Below are 13,095 nucleotides of genomic sequence, written 5' to 3'. Positions count from 1 at the left end.
TCACCATTTCAGTTGTTTTTATTTTTTCTTCTCGGTGCAGAGGGGAATGCTTTACAAATTTTTAATGTATATAAAAAAAAAAAATTTAAAAAAAAATGCAAGAAATCAATCATTATCTGTAAGAAAATCATGCAACTAATTCAGTGTTGATGGTGGGATGTGACTCAGTGGCACAAAAGTAGATGTAGCATCATGTCTTGAAGCGGATCTTCTCTTGTCCTTATCTATGAAAAAGAAAAAAGGTGGTTGGGTTAGTGACATTGAGGTTATGGGAGTAGTTATTAATTTAAAAATAAGAGAAGCAAGAGCTGTATGCCCTTACCAAGTCTAAACATCCAATAACATGGTTTTCTAGCAAAACAAAAGCAATACTATGTAATCCTATGTGCTATCATGGATCTCTCCATAGAGCACCCAAAGGATAATGATATATTTCTTGTTTTCCAAGCATAAACCAATAATAATAAAGCAGACATCTGTGTAAAAGCTCACATAAACATCATTGGAGTTAATAAAATCTAGTATTTATTGCCTGTTGAGAGACTCTACACTATGGACACTAATGTGTATCTCACACACATCAGCTTCCAGAGAGATTTTTTCAAAACGATACCAACGGTATAAAACACATAAAAAACACATTCTTTTAACTATGTGGCATTTATGACCTTGGCCAGTCCTGTTTTAAAGCATTTCAATAAACAGAATATTGCAAACAAACTCAAGGTCTAGCACCGAAACGGCTTAAGTACATTTATTTTTCCAAGTTAGCAGTGTGCGGGAGGTTATTTTCTACTCTTCCTGTGCACTCGTCTCATACAATCGAGATTTAGAGAGCAAATCATTCTTCCCTTTCCCTAAGTGGCTATGCCACTGTCAGACCGCCATTGTAAATAAGAACCGGTTCTTAATGACTTGCCTGTAAAAAATAAAAAAGGTGACATTTTTTCTTTTGGGAATAAACAGGATATACCTTTGTCCAGAATGTTCTCCAGCAGGTTCAGGCCTAATTAATTGACTAGTGGCTCCAAAACGTACTAGTTGCTACTTGATATGGGAGAACTCACTCAAACAGGGAGGTAGTCGTAATCAACAGCTGCAGAATGGTCTTACTTTGAGCAGCTTTAGGCGTTCAGCTGGAAGGAAAACTAACTACAGAATATAATAGGATGACTGATGTGGCATGTGTTGTGTCAAATATCAACAAATAAATAAAAAAACAAACGTGAATATCTCCATTTTGGTTTGAACTAGACTGTGACAAAGCAAAAATTGCATTTTGGAATCTAACTATAAAAACTCCTAATAGGGCTGTGCAATAAATCAACGATTTTGGCTGCTAATGATCACAAAAACAGAGTAATTGAGAAAAAAAAACGATTTTGCACGTTACATTTTGCATGTACACTCTTATCTAAGAGTGTACATGCAAAATGTAACGTGCAAAATAATCTTCTGAATGAAAAACAAAGTTCAAAGTTCAAGGTGTTTTCACTGTTGTTTTTTGAAATTCAGTAATTGCAACAATCTTTCCAAAAAGTCATGCGTAATCGTGTTAAATAACCGTCAAAAAGTCATGAGTAATCGTGTTAAATAACCGTGATTTCAATATTGACCAAAATAATCGTCATTATGACTTTTTTTTCATAATCGATCAGCCCTAACTCTTGAAATAAGAAATGCATGTGTGAAATATGCACCTTCTGAGAGAGGGGGGGACACTGTGAGTCAGATTCACATCTGTTTCAACCAATGAAGTTCATCACAACCAGATGGAGGACGGTGTGAGCGAATAGGAAGTCAGCGAAGGCTCTCTCTGGGGAGATGGACAGGAAGTCTCCTTTGTTCTGTGGGTTGATCTGGATACGAAGACACACTGAGAAAAAAAGCAAAAGACAGAGGATTCAGTTGGTTTTGTTTACACACTTTAGACCCATAAATAACATTATGAACAAATATTTTCATTATTGGTAAAAAAGAAAAAGGTTTTCATTTATTAATTGTTCAACTTAGAAATCTATCAACTTCAGCGCTTATATAGAAAAGTTAGATTTTTGAACTGAAAATAAAGCTCTGCCATTGTTCCTATGGTTACATTACATTACAGAGGTGGATCTGAATTCAAGATTCATGGTGTATCTGTAAGTCTGAACATGAAAAAAAACCCTGAAACAACGGAATTTGAAGGGCGCTCGGAGAGCGCAGACCTCCGTCAATACATTTTATTTAAATGGGTTCTTTCTTGGCCCATGCTACACCCTTCCACTAAGTTTCATGAAGTCGGGCCAGTAGTTTTTCCGCCACTGACAGAATCCTGCTGACACACAGACAAACAGAGCCTTGGCGGAGGTAATGGGACTTGTAATGTTGTCAGTAATGGAGTTTGATTCATTCTCCCTAGAGCTATGTAGGCGGTCAATATTAAAACTTCTTCCTCATTGGAGCCACAATTTGATTGTATAACAACATTGTGCACGTTGTGATGTTTTTTTCAAACTGATAACCACATTTTAAATACTCAAACAATTCTGAAACATTAAAAGGTGCCCTGCCACACCATTTTTACTTGTATTTTTTGAAATGTGTTAGGTCCATGTGTGTTTGTGTTATGTTGTGAATGTGAAAATGAACTGCTACCTCCTCTGTCAGCTCTAGCCACTGAAGAGAAATAAGCGGAGAAATCAGGCCAATTACAAAAGCTGGTCAGTCTGACGTGGCGTTGCCTGAGCTCATTACTATTCATGAGCTCGCCCAGTTGCGCTGGGTAAAGGATGCTGATAGCCAGGCTCTCATTGGCTGTATGTTAGCCAATCAGAGTCAAGCAACTTAGCTCGTTGAATATTAATGAGAACAGGCACAAATCGAGCTGAGTCTTCCTATACCACGCTAGAATGGCTTGAAACAAGGTAACCAAGGCATTTTTTTCCACAGAAATGGTAGAACTTCAGACATTACCACAAAGTAATGAAATACGTGTGGCAGGGCACCTTTAAGAAATATTACTAGAAAATGTAAAATTGACATAAATTGATATTACGGTGCAGTAGGGTTTAGACAACCAATCGATTTGTCAACAGACAGAAAAAGAAATCTATGAATTAATGATAATAGTTTGTTATTTATCACTAACGTATGCTAAACAATCGCTGGTTCTCTATTTTCCATCACTGTAAAGTAAACTGAATATCTTTGGGTTGTGATAGGCTATTTTTCATTATCTCTGAGATTTTAGAGACAAATGATCAATTTAAATAGATGAATCATGCAGGTCATGATCATCATATCAACCCAACTGCTCAATCTCACCCATTTTATTGTTTACTCATGTAGTTATGTCAATATGAGCTCTGAGTAACAGGGTTTTCTCTGTCCTCCACTATGGGAATACAATGGATTCTGAAAGTGCTAAGGTACACCCAGTAGCTAGGGCTGCACGATATGAGGAAAATATGCGATATTCGGTAACGTTGTTGAATATCGTGATAATGATATTTGCGATAAACGGATATTAAAGTTATCAGTTCTGCTGCTTGTTGAATTTAGAACAAATGAAAAGGAAATCCTTTCCAACATTTTATTGGACAAATTGAACACTGAATTGACTATAAAACTAAAAAAAGAATGAGGGTTACATTTTAAAGGGCAGTTTTCTACTGATATTTTTCTTTCAAATAAACAAAAAAATGCAACAGGAAAAAAAAGCGTGTCTTTGGCGATATGTTACAGCCTTTTGCCATATTGCGCCAGTTGATATCGCTATGATGATTTATAAAAAATAAAAAAAAACGATATATTGTGCCCTACCAGTAGCCAGTTTATTCTGCACACCTAGCTAAGACGGATGCGTTTTAATGCAACAAAGGGTTATAATGTGCTTCTTAAAACTGCTGTGGAGAGGTGTTCAATCAGCTGTATGGTCATTTTGGAGGCTGTATGGTTTGTGATGAGTTTGTTTTATTGCATTATGATCCATTTTATGACACTAAGATGTTTGTTATTATTTAGTCTGATGAGACTGGGTGGATAAAACACCTCTAATTATAACGTCACACAATTCAGTAAAACCACAAACTAAAACCACGAAGTTGAATCAACACCTTCCTACAAACGTTTTAACAAAACTTAATAGTATAACCTTCATGAATTGGCTTATTGCAGGGCTTTTGTAACGTTATTAGACCAGATAACTTGTAGCTAGGTGTGCCTAATATGTCAACTGAGTGTACTTTTTTTATTCTAATTGAGTAGGTGAAGATGTCCATACTTATTGTGCATGCTGTATAATTTACAACTCCAGCCATGGGATGTTAGCATGGTTAGCTAACTTGTGTCTGCACACACAGGTTCACTAATGGGCCAGAAGTCCAGTGACTGACTGAAACCCTCGAAACTGAAGCATTGTATAATTCATTGGCAAGGCATAACAACATTTAACTGAATTAGTATTTACCTCCGAGAATGAAAGCGCCCACACATGAGATGAAGCCCGACAGAAAGCTATTGAAGGGGAAGGTGCCAACGAGCAGACAGTAGAGGAACTGCAGCGCTCCTGTCAACAAGATGTACAGCAAATAGGCATCCACCACTTTCAGCTTGTTGGGCGTCGTGGTGGTGTACTCCTCTAGAAACCGAGAAATAACCGATATGACTGAATTCGACATGATTTTGCCGTCTTATCTGTACAAATGAGGTCAATGAGCGACTTTTGCAAAGGTCCACTTCCTCAAGCGAATGAGTGACGTGTCCTCGTCAACCGGAAGCGGCCTTGGTGTTACAAAGAATATATTCCGATTCCGTCGTTCGGAAAGAGAAGCAAAGGGCCCGTGTCAGTAGGAAATAATCCTTAGCGCCGCCCACCGTACGACAAAGAGGTGTAAAATTTGGAAAGATGATTTACTCTGCCAGTATTTCGAGGTGCGGCTGTGTTAACTACCTACTCGAGTCTCACCAATTTTCTTGGATCCGAATGGCCCCAGTGCCTAATGTTTGAATCACAGTCACCCGCAAGTTAAGCTTTTGCAGTTTTGAATTTCACCAATTATCAATTCACAAAAAGAACACACACACACAACAGCAATAACATTACACTACAATAATACGTGTACTTGCCCGTCCAATTGGCTAATAGTTCTCCCATTGCCAAATTCACGCAGTGCGAATATTCGTTTGTATTTGTTTTTTTACTGTGAACGGCCCGTCAGACTTTGTATTAGATGGAAGATTATTGATTAATGACTGTAAAAAAAAAAAAAAAGGAAAAAAAAGCGAGTTATGCTTATAGCTGACCGTTGACGCATCTTCACAATAGACCATCTTTGTATACGGTCAGCTGATCTATAAACGACTTATAAAACATCAGAAACTAGCCTACAGACACAGAGGTGTAAATTTCAAAGCAGATACAGAGAGCCGTGTTGTCAACCTCTTAACTTGATGTAACTGAATGTAGTTAACCAATGGAGCCTGCTACAACACACACAGCTCCGATACAGACCGATTGCGAAACAGAGTAAGTAACTCAGATAGATTAACAGTCTGGTACAACCTCCTTCAGCACACCGCTGGGCTGATTACATCACATGCTAGCTAAAATTAAACAAATTAAAAACTGAATGTGTTTATTGTGTCCTGTTCCCCTTTAAGGCATGTATTGGGATCTGTGTAGTAGCCTACGATACTTAACTAGAGTGCTATATCATTGTACCAATCTCAATTTGCATATAAAATATACATGTTCTTAAACTTATATGTGTTATATCCATATGACATTACACTTAATTACAATCTTTTCTAAATTACAACATTTTATAAATGTAATCACCTGTTTTAATATAACACAACTGCTGTTACCAGTAGCTTATCTGACATGAATAGTGAGTTAATAAAAATGTAAAATCAGTGATCACAAAGTTGTTGTCTAACACTGGCTCACTTTAACTTCCAGAATCAGTACTGTAGGAATATTATTATTATTATTTATTTTTTTATTAGTAACCAGGACCCCACACAGGAGTGGCTAGTGATTGAATGGGATGTCTTGGTCTGCCACTCATGTCAAACAGGTCTTTTTAAATTTGCATTTACCGGAGAGAAGAGCAGCTGTGAGTGACACTCCAAGGTGAGCCAGTTGACCGGGTGACTCGGCATATTTTAAATGCATGTTGACTCTACGCATGGCACAGTAAACTTCCTGAAATTTAAATTACTCTTAAAAGGTCAGAGGTAATCATGATAAATATTGACCAATACATCACTGCTGCTGTGGGTTTGATTGACAGCATGGTGGCTGTAAAATGTGACACTCCTGGGTGGGTTTGGTCTATACAAACAATGATAACACTGACTTAAACCTGTTAGTATGGTACATTCAGCATGTATCGAGTAATTCCTGTACTACCTACTATCTCTTCGTTCTTTGTTTCCCTCGTGTTAGGCCAAGTTCTGTGACTTCAGTCTGGAGCTGGTGGCCTTCCTGGCGTCCAACCTCCATGTCCCTTTTAAAAACTACAGAGTCCAAGATTCTTGCTTGTAAGAATGTTTTGACATATAGTCGCAGATTTTTAAACCACAATAAAGTAATATAAATGTAGCTAAATACTTTTAATGATGTATAAATGGCTGCTAACTCTTCATGAAATATCTATATGAGCTTCTGCAAATGTAAAATGACACTGTTATGTCACTAGCTATATAGTCTCGCATTGCCAGACCCTCCTCCACAGCGCTGCGGAGAAGGGTCTGGCTAGTCCACACAGCATTTCGGATGGGACAAGAACGTGCTTTGGTTTATTGGCATTTCTTTAAACCAATCACAGTCGTCTTGGGCAGGGCTAAGCGCCGTGCGGAGCCACGGTGCCTCTGCAAAATAGCCTCGGGAAGGAACTTGTTTTGGTGGAACGTGCTCGTTCAAAAGTTGTTTTAGTCGTGCAAAAGAAAACTCAGATTTGGCAGATAGTCTAGCTAGTTGTCTCGATTTACCCTGCAGAGATTTTAGGAGCAGTTAACCATAGTCCTCATAAATCGCTCAGAGTTTATAATGCCAACACAACGAAAGCAGAAGGTAACGGACATCCGGTGGAATTTCTGGCGGCACCGGGAGCAATCCCAGAAGTGGAACATCGTGGCTATAGACTACTAGCTATACAACTAACACAGAACCACAGTGAGGGTTTACTGATCATTTCTCCTCTATGTCTGGTTACAACAGGTATTCAGAATGACCTATGGGCTCGGTTTGTGACCCTGCCAAACCAGGATCGAATATGGACTCTGACCCTCACCAACAAGGCGGTGCGCAAACCTGCAGAACAGGGTACAACCCTCCTCTCAGTCTTAGTTTGTTTATTTGGAGACAACCGCTGTAATTCCAGAGTGCTGTATGCATTATAAGACTCATGTATGTCATGCTCTTTTTCCTCTAGCCCACAAGACTCCCCTTGTGATGGTCCACGGCTTTGGAGGAGGGGTGGGCCTGTGGATCAGGAACATGGACACGCTGAGTCGGTCACGGCCTGTTTACGCCTTTGACCTCCTGGGCTTCGGTAGGAGCTCCAGGCCTCCCTTCCCCTCAGATGCTGCCAAGGCAGAGGAACAGTTTGTTGACTCTATTGAGCAGTGGAGACAGTCTGTAGGCCTGGAGAACATGATTCTGCTGGGACACAGTCTTGGGGGGTACCTGGCTACCTCCTATGCTATCCAGTACCCTTCTAGGTAATAATACTAATGGGACATCATGTAAAGCTTCAGATGAGGGGCAGCTGCAGAACAGAATACACTACAGCTGGCAGTGATTGAGTGTTTTGTTTGAGAATAAAGGACTTCAGTAAGTCATGTATTTTGGAAAGACATTAGTGAAGGCAGAGCTTGTATTTGAATAGTGAACAATGAATATGTCATGTTGAGAATTAACCTGATTCAAATTTAGTAAAACTGAATTTCAGTCAGAAAAATCAGTAATCAAATTCAGTGTCACACTATTGTTCCAGTTGCTACAGTATTTATACCTGACAAAATATTGTTTAATACATGTATTTAAGGAATCCATTGTATTAGGGCTGCACAATAATCGCAATCCTATCGAAATCGCAATATGGACTAGTGCAATATCCAAATCGCACGGGGGAGGAGGGGCGGGGGGGTGATATTTGTTAAAGGCAAATATGTGTCAAACCATTCTAAAATAAAGTATTGTGGTGCTGCAGAGATGTCCCGGCCTACAAATCGTTTCCTACAGACTAAAGAAAAAACATCTTTGTTTGGTACAGATCCTGGCAAAAATCACACTATAATCATTTTTTAATATATATATTTCAATGAAAATGAGAATAAATGATACAAACATGATCATTCCCTCCAATATCGTGAATCATATCGCAATCGCAATATCGGTCAAAATAATCGCAATTAGATGTTTTCCTAATATCGTGCAGCCCTATATTGTATATTCATTTCAGTTGTTTGGAATGAATGTATCAAATTTAAATTCTTGCTATTCAGATATGATCTTTATTGGCACTAATAATTTTCCACAGCCTCCAGGAAAATCCACAGTAATTTATGCTGTGGTTGTTTTGCCAATTGTAGAATATGTATGGTTTAGTTCTTTTAAAGTTTGTTACTTAATACAGGTGCTAGCAACATAATAAAAACGTCATGCTCTTAAGGGAATAGTTTGCCATTTTGGGATATTATTCACCTTTTTGCCGAGAGTTAGATACCACTCTCGTGTTTGCATGGTTACTATGGAACTACCACCAGCGGCCAGTGAGCTTAGTTTAGCACAAAGGCGGGAAACAAGGGGAAACAGCTAGCCTGGATCTGGCCTGCAGGGCTATTTCTAGGCCAGGTGCTGTCACATCTAGGAGTCTCTGCTGGTTGCTTAGCAACGTCACAGTGATGACAAGACTCCAGGAAGTGACTGTGCCAAGAAATAGCCCAGAACATTAACCCTCCATAACTTGTCACTTTTACACTTCGGCTTTTGTACAGATTAAACAAACAAGATGTAAAGTGTCAATTAGTAAGAGTGCGTAGTAGGCAGATTTCATTAGCTTTGGACTGAGCCAGGCTAGCTTTTTCCTCTGTTTCCATTCTTTACGCTAAGCTAAGCTAATTGGCTGCTAGCTGTAGCTTTATTTTTCCATACAGATATACAAGAGAGTGGTATCAATCTTCTTATTTAATTCTCAGCAAGAAAGCTAATTTATTATTAGTATTATCAGGTTTGCACTTTTTCGTGTCATCATATCTCCGTGTTGTCTAGACTGTAGTTAACAGACCAAACAATCAAAAATTGTTACCTACAGCCGATGTGTGTAAAATTAGACAAGTCCTGATGTTGGCGCCTCCTAGTGGTAGTATCCAAAAAGAAAGCAATGCACACCACTGTGTGCTGTGCATAGGACGATGTCAAATAAATGCCAGTTGATACAAAGTTATTATAATATATTATGTATTCTGCTCTCCGCATGCAGAGTGTCACATCTTATCCTGGTGGACCCCTGGGGTTTCCCTGAGCGACCCGAGACACAAACCCAAGAGGGTCAAGGACAGGGGACAGAAGTGGGGAAGAGGCCACCCCTTCCACGCTGGGTAAAAGCTATTGCAGCAGTGGTTTCCCTTTTCAACCCACTGGCTGTCATTAGAGCAGCAGGCCCATGGGGTAAGATATGTTGTTGTTTATTGAATATTATGCTGTGCTACATTATAACTCTTTCCACTCATACAGTATGTCATCGATTCAGGTCCGGGCTTGGTGAACAGGTTCCGTCCTGATTTCAAAAGGAAATTTGAAGATCTGTTTGAGGATGACACTATGACGCAATACATTTACCACTGTAATGCACAAACCCCGAGGTAAGACCAAGGTAACACTTGCATCACTTCATCACATTTTTAATAACGGAGCATAATGCCTTTTAAAAAGCTGACCAGTCTCCTAACGCCTTTTTATTTCCTTTCCTCCTCCTCCCAGTGGTGAGGTGGGTTTCCGAGCCATGTCAGAGTCTCTGGGCTGGGCCAAGAGGCCCATGCTTCAGCGGGTTCACCAGCTGCCCCCCTCTATGCCCCTCACCATGTTGTATGGAGCACAATCCTGGGTGGGCAGCTCATCTGGGGACAAAGTGGCTCAGATTAGGGACCAGGCCCACACCAAAGTGCTGGTGAGTACAGATGCAGAGCAGAGTCATGAGGAAGATATTATCCAATTAGGAGTCTAAACGGTGCAGTTCAGCTTTAAATTAGTATAATTTTAATTCCATTTAAATTAGCTCCAATTAAATTAAATTTCTTCTTCACGTTGTACTGTATGATTGCTGACTGTTTGTGTTATCTTTATTTCCTGATTTTTCCACTGTGCAGCTGATAGATGATGCTTCTCACCATGTGTATGCTGATCAACCAGAGGAGTTCAACAGAGTGGTAGAAAATGTATGTAACTCTGTTAACTGATGTGTGTGTGTGTGTGTGTGTGTGTGCGTGTGTGTGTGTGTACGTGTGTGTGAAAGGGCTGTCAATTCATGGCGCTTTTAGAGCTGTAACCTTTGCCTGTGGATCATGCTGGGTGGTTTTGTGTTGGGGCATATCAAGACATCATGTTGTAGCTCAACATGAGTTTGAATGTTATTTTGTTCTAAATCCTGTTGTCATAGTAACAGGTTATTGATATTATTGTAGTAAAGTTCTCTAGTCATTTGTAAGCTGATGTTTGTTTTTTCAATTTAGGATTGTTAGTAAATGATTTATTTATAACATAATTGTATTTGTCATACAGAGTAATCATTGATCTTCTTAATGCAATGCTAAATTATGTTGCCAATTGTTATAAGTGACTAAGTGAGACACGCACACCACTCTGGATGCATTGGGTTTATGTGTTACCAAGCAGCCACATGGCTACTGATTCACACTGTTTATGTGCCTGACATGGACCATTAAGTACTGTATGAGATATTTCTTCATTGATCCCTGCATTTGTTTAAAATATTTTTCCCTGTATCAAACAGCTGTTTGTATTTTATACCTTGAAAACAATAAAAGCTTATTTGACAAACTGCTACTGTAGAGATCAACTTTGTGGCCCAACCAGTAGAGGTCAGTACCAAGTGGAAATTCTTATTAGTTTTACAGGGGCTTCACACTTCTGTCTGTCAGCAGTGGAAATGGGTAGTGTTAAGGCCTGCATTAAAAATATTGTATATGTAAAAGCACACAAATATTGCTAGTAAAATATACAATAAAAAGTTCTAGTTATGAAGGCTTTTTTATTGTTGCAACTGGTCGAGGTGTAGCTAATTTTACTATTTTACATAATGTTAGTTTATTTAGTACGCAAACTATAGCTATCGATAAACATAGTGGAGTAAGAGATAGGCACCAATATTTCTCTCTGAAAAAATGAGACGTATCATAAAAGAAAATACTCAAATAAAGAACCTTTGATTACATTCCGCCACTGCTGCCTGTGCTTAAAGTGCTCATATTATGCTTTTTGGCTTTTTCCATTTCCTTTATTGTGTTATATATCTTTTTTGTGCACATTATAGGTTTACAAAGTGAAAAAGCCCAAAGTTAACCCCAAAGGGACTTACCATCTCCAACAGAAAACACTGTTCACAAACTGCTCCAAACAGCTCTATTGTAGTCCAGCCTTTACTTCCGTGACGAACGCTCGTCAATTTGTAACACACGTTATAATGCGCATGTGTGACTCCCAACAAAGATGGTACAGAAAGATGCCTCACTGTAGCTAAAACAGAGAGCTCAACACACAGGGTGAAAAGAGGAGCTGCAGCAAGGTGTTTTCTGAAAATGAATCCACATAAACCTATTCTGGTACAACCTCTAAATACAGTTATGAACCTGAAAATGAGCATAATATGAGCACTTTAAACTGCAGGATATCATGTTCCAGTTTATTTTGTTATACTCTATCATCACCCTATCAGTGGTTGAAGAAATATTCAACAGTGGAAACCTCTTATAGTGATCACAGTTACAGTGATCAACTGCTTATATGGATCAAAAAGCTTGGGATACAATCCTTTCTATACAAATGCTGTTTAAATAATTTGCTTCTAGTAAGCAAGTAGTTCACTTACAGTTTGAGTTTTTGGGGAAAACATTTTTAACTATGGTTTATGTTAATTCTATTATATATAATTCTCTCATTTTACTGCGTTTTTATTTGTATCAGAATATTTTATGAATATGTTTTCAAACTCTGCTACCAGTTTGGCATTGATAGTCAGTTTATTTTCAGTCCTATTAAAAATTTCAGAAATACATTGTAATGTTAACATCCCAATACTGTTTTAGGCTATAATTTGAACAACAGTAAGCTATATTTTATAAACAGTACTCTATTATAATGTATTTTAACTATACACAGTACAGTAATTTGATTTGGTCATTTCAACAGCGCATGAAACAGCTGTACTGTCAAAACAGTCAATACAATTCAGTAAATCGGAAGCTGTCCGTTTCATTACTTTATAATAATGTAATACATATGCAAATGTTAGATGGTGCGCTGCATAAGAAATACAGAAAAACTATTTGGTTATAATAATTATCCACTTAAAAGTGATCAATTTGACCCGGACAGACATGATGACTACAAGAGGTTTTTAAGCAAAATTAAAAATACTAGAATAAAAAAATACCAACTACTCCAAGTACATAAATAAGCAAAAAGCAACAGTACAGAAGTGTTTTCAACAAAATTTACTTAAATCATTACAAGTAAATGTACTCATTAGGCAGCAGAATGGCCTTGTCTTATATACATTTTATTATATAACTTTGTTAGACTCCACCGCTGCCCGTCTTCCCAAGCATGTCTAGAGACTGCAGCTAGTCAGTCAAAAGAGAGACTACATCACTGCATTGTGCAACATATCTTGAATGATGAAAGGCAGCAAAGGTGCGTCCCCTGATTCATGTTACAGTTGAAACGAGTCACTATACAGCAAATCATCCCTCATGCAACACACTTTTTTCCCAAATGAAAAATGGTTGATTGCAGAAATGAAACGTTGATGGTTAAAGTGTATCGCCGTGTGTACTTCATCCAGGTCCCAAAACATCCCAGTTAGA

General features: G+C 38.4%; 2 protein-coding genes across 4 annotated transcripts; one reads left to right on the top strand and one right to left on the bottom strand.

The window, feature by feature from the left end:
• Positions 1 to 4,766, bottom strand: dad1 (defender against cell death 1). Its single transcript, XM_078264743.1, has 3 exons — positions 4,451 to 4,766; positions 1,701 to 1,876; positions 1 to 224 (listed from the first exon to the last, which is right to left on the bottom strand). The coding sequence occupies exons 1-2, from the start codon at positions 4,659 to 4,661 to the stop codon at positions 1,746 to 1,748; spliced, it is 342 nt and encodes a 113-aa protein (XP_078120869.1). The 5' UTR covers positions 4,662 to 4,766; the 3' UTR covers positions 1 to 224; positions 1,701 to 1,745.
• A 556-nt stretch (positions 4,767 to 5,322) lies between these two features.
• On the top strand, positions 5,323 to 11,051 carry abhd4 (abhydrolase domain containing 4, N-acyl phospholipase B). 3 transcript variants are annotated; one of them, XM_078264739.1, is made up of 9 exons: positions 5,323 to 5,509; positions 6,063 to 6,118; positions 6,434 to 6,528; positions 7,208 to 7,312; positions 7,422 to 7,710; positions 9,474 to 9,661; positions 9,744 to 9,855; positions 9,974 to 10,160; positions 10,360 to 11,051. In XM_078264739.1, the coding sequence occupies exons 3-9, from the start codon at positions 6,489 to 6,491 to the stop codon at positions 10,447 to 10,449; spliced, it is 1,011 nt and encodes a 336-aa protein (XP_078120865.1). In that variant the 5' UTR covers positions 5,323 to 5,509; positions 6,063 to 6,118; positions 6,434 to 6,488; the 3' UTR covers positions 10,450 to 11,051. The 3 variants fall into 3 exon arrangements, with proteins under 3 accessions (XP_078120865.1, XP_078120863.1, XP_078120864.1); XM_078264737.1 differs by having other exon boundaries at positions 5,992 to 6,118; XM_078264738.1 differs by lacking the exon at positions 6,063 to 6,118.
• Positions 11,052 to 13,095: the final 2,044 nt, after the last annotated feature.

This window comes from Sander vitreus, chromosome 12 (genome assembly GCF_031162955.1).
Source record: "Sander vitreus isolate 19-12246 chromosome 12, sanVit1, whole genome shotgun sequence".
Taxonomy (NCBI): domain Eukaryota; kingdom Metazoa; phylum Chordata; class Actinopteri; order Perciformes; family Percidae; genus Sander; species Sander vitreus.
The sequence above is the reverse complement of the archived record's forward strand: the minus strand, read 5'-3'. Positions and strand labels throughout refer to the sequence as shown.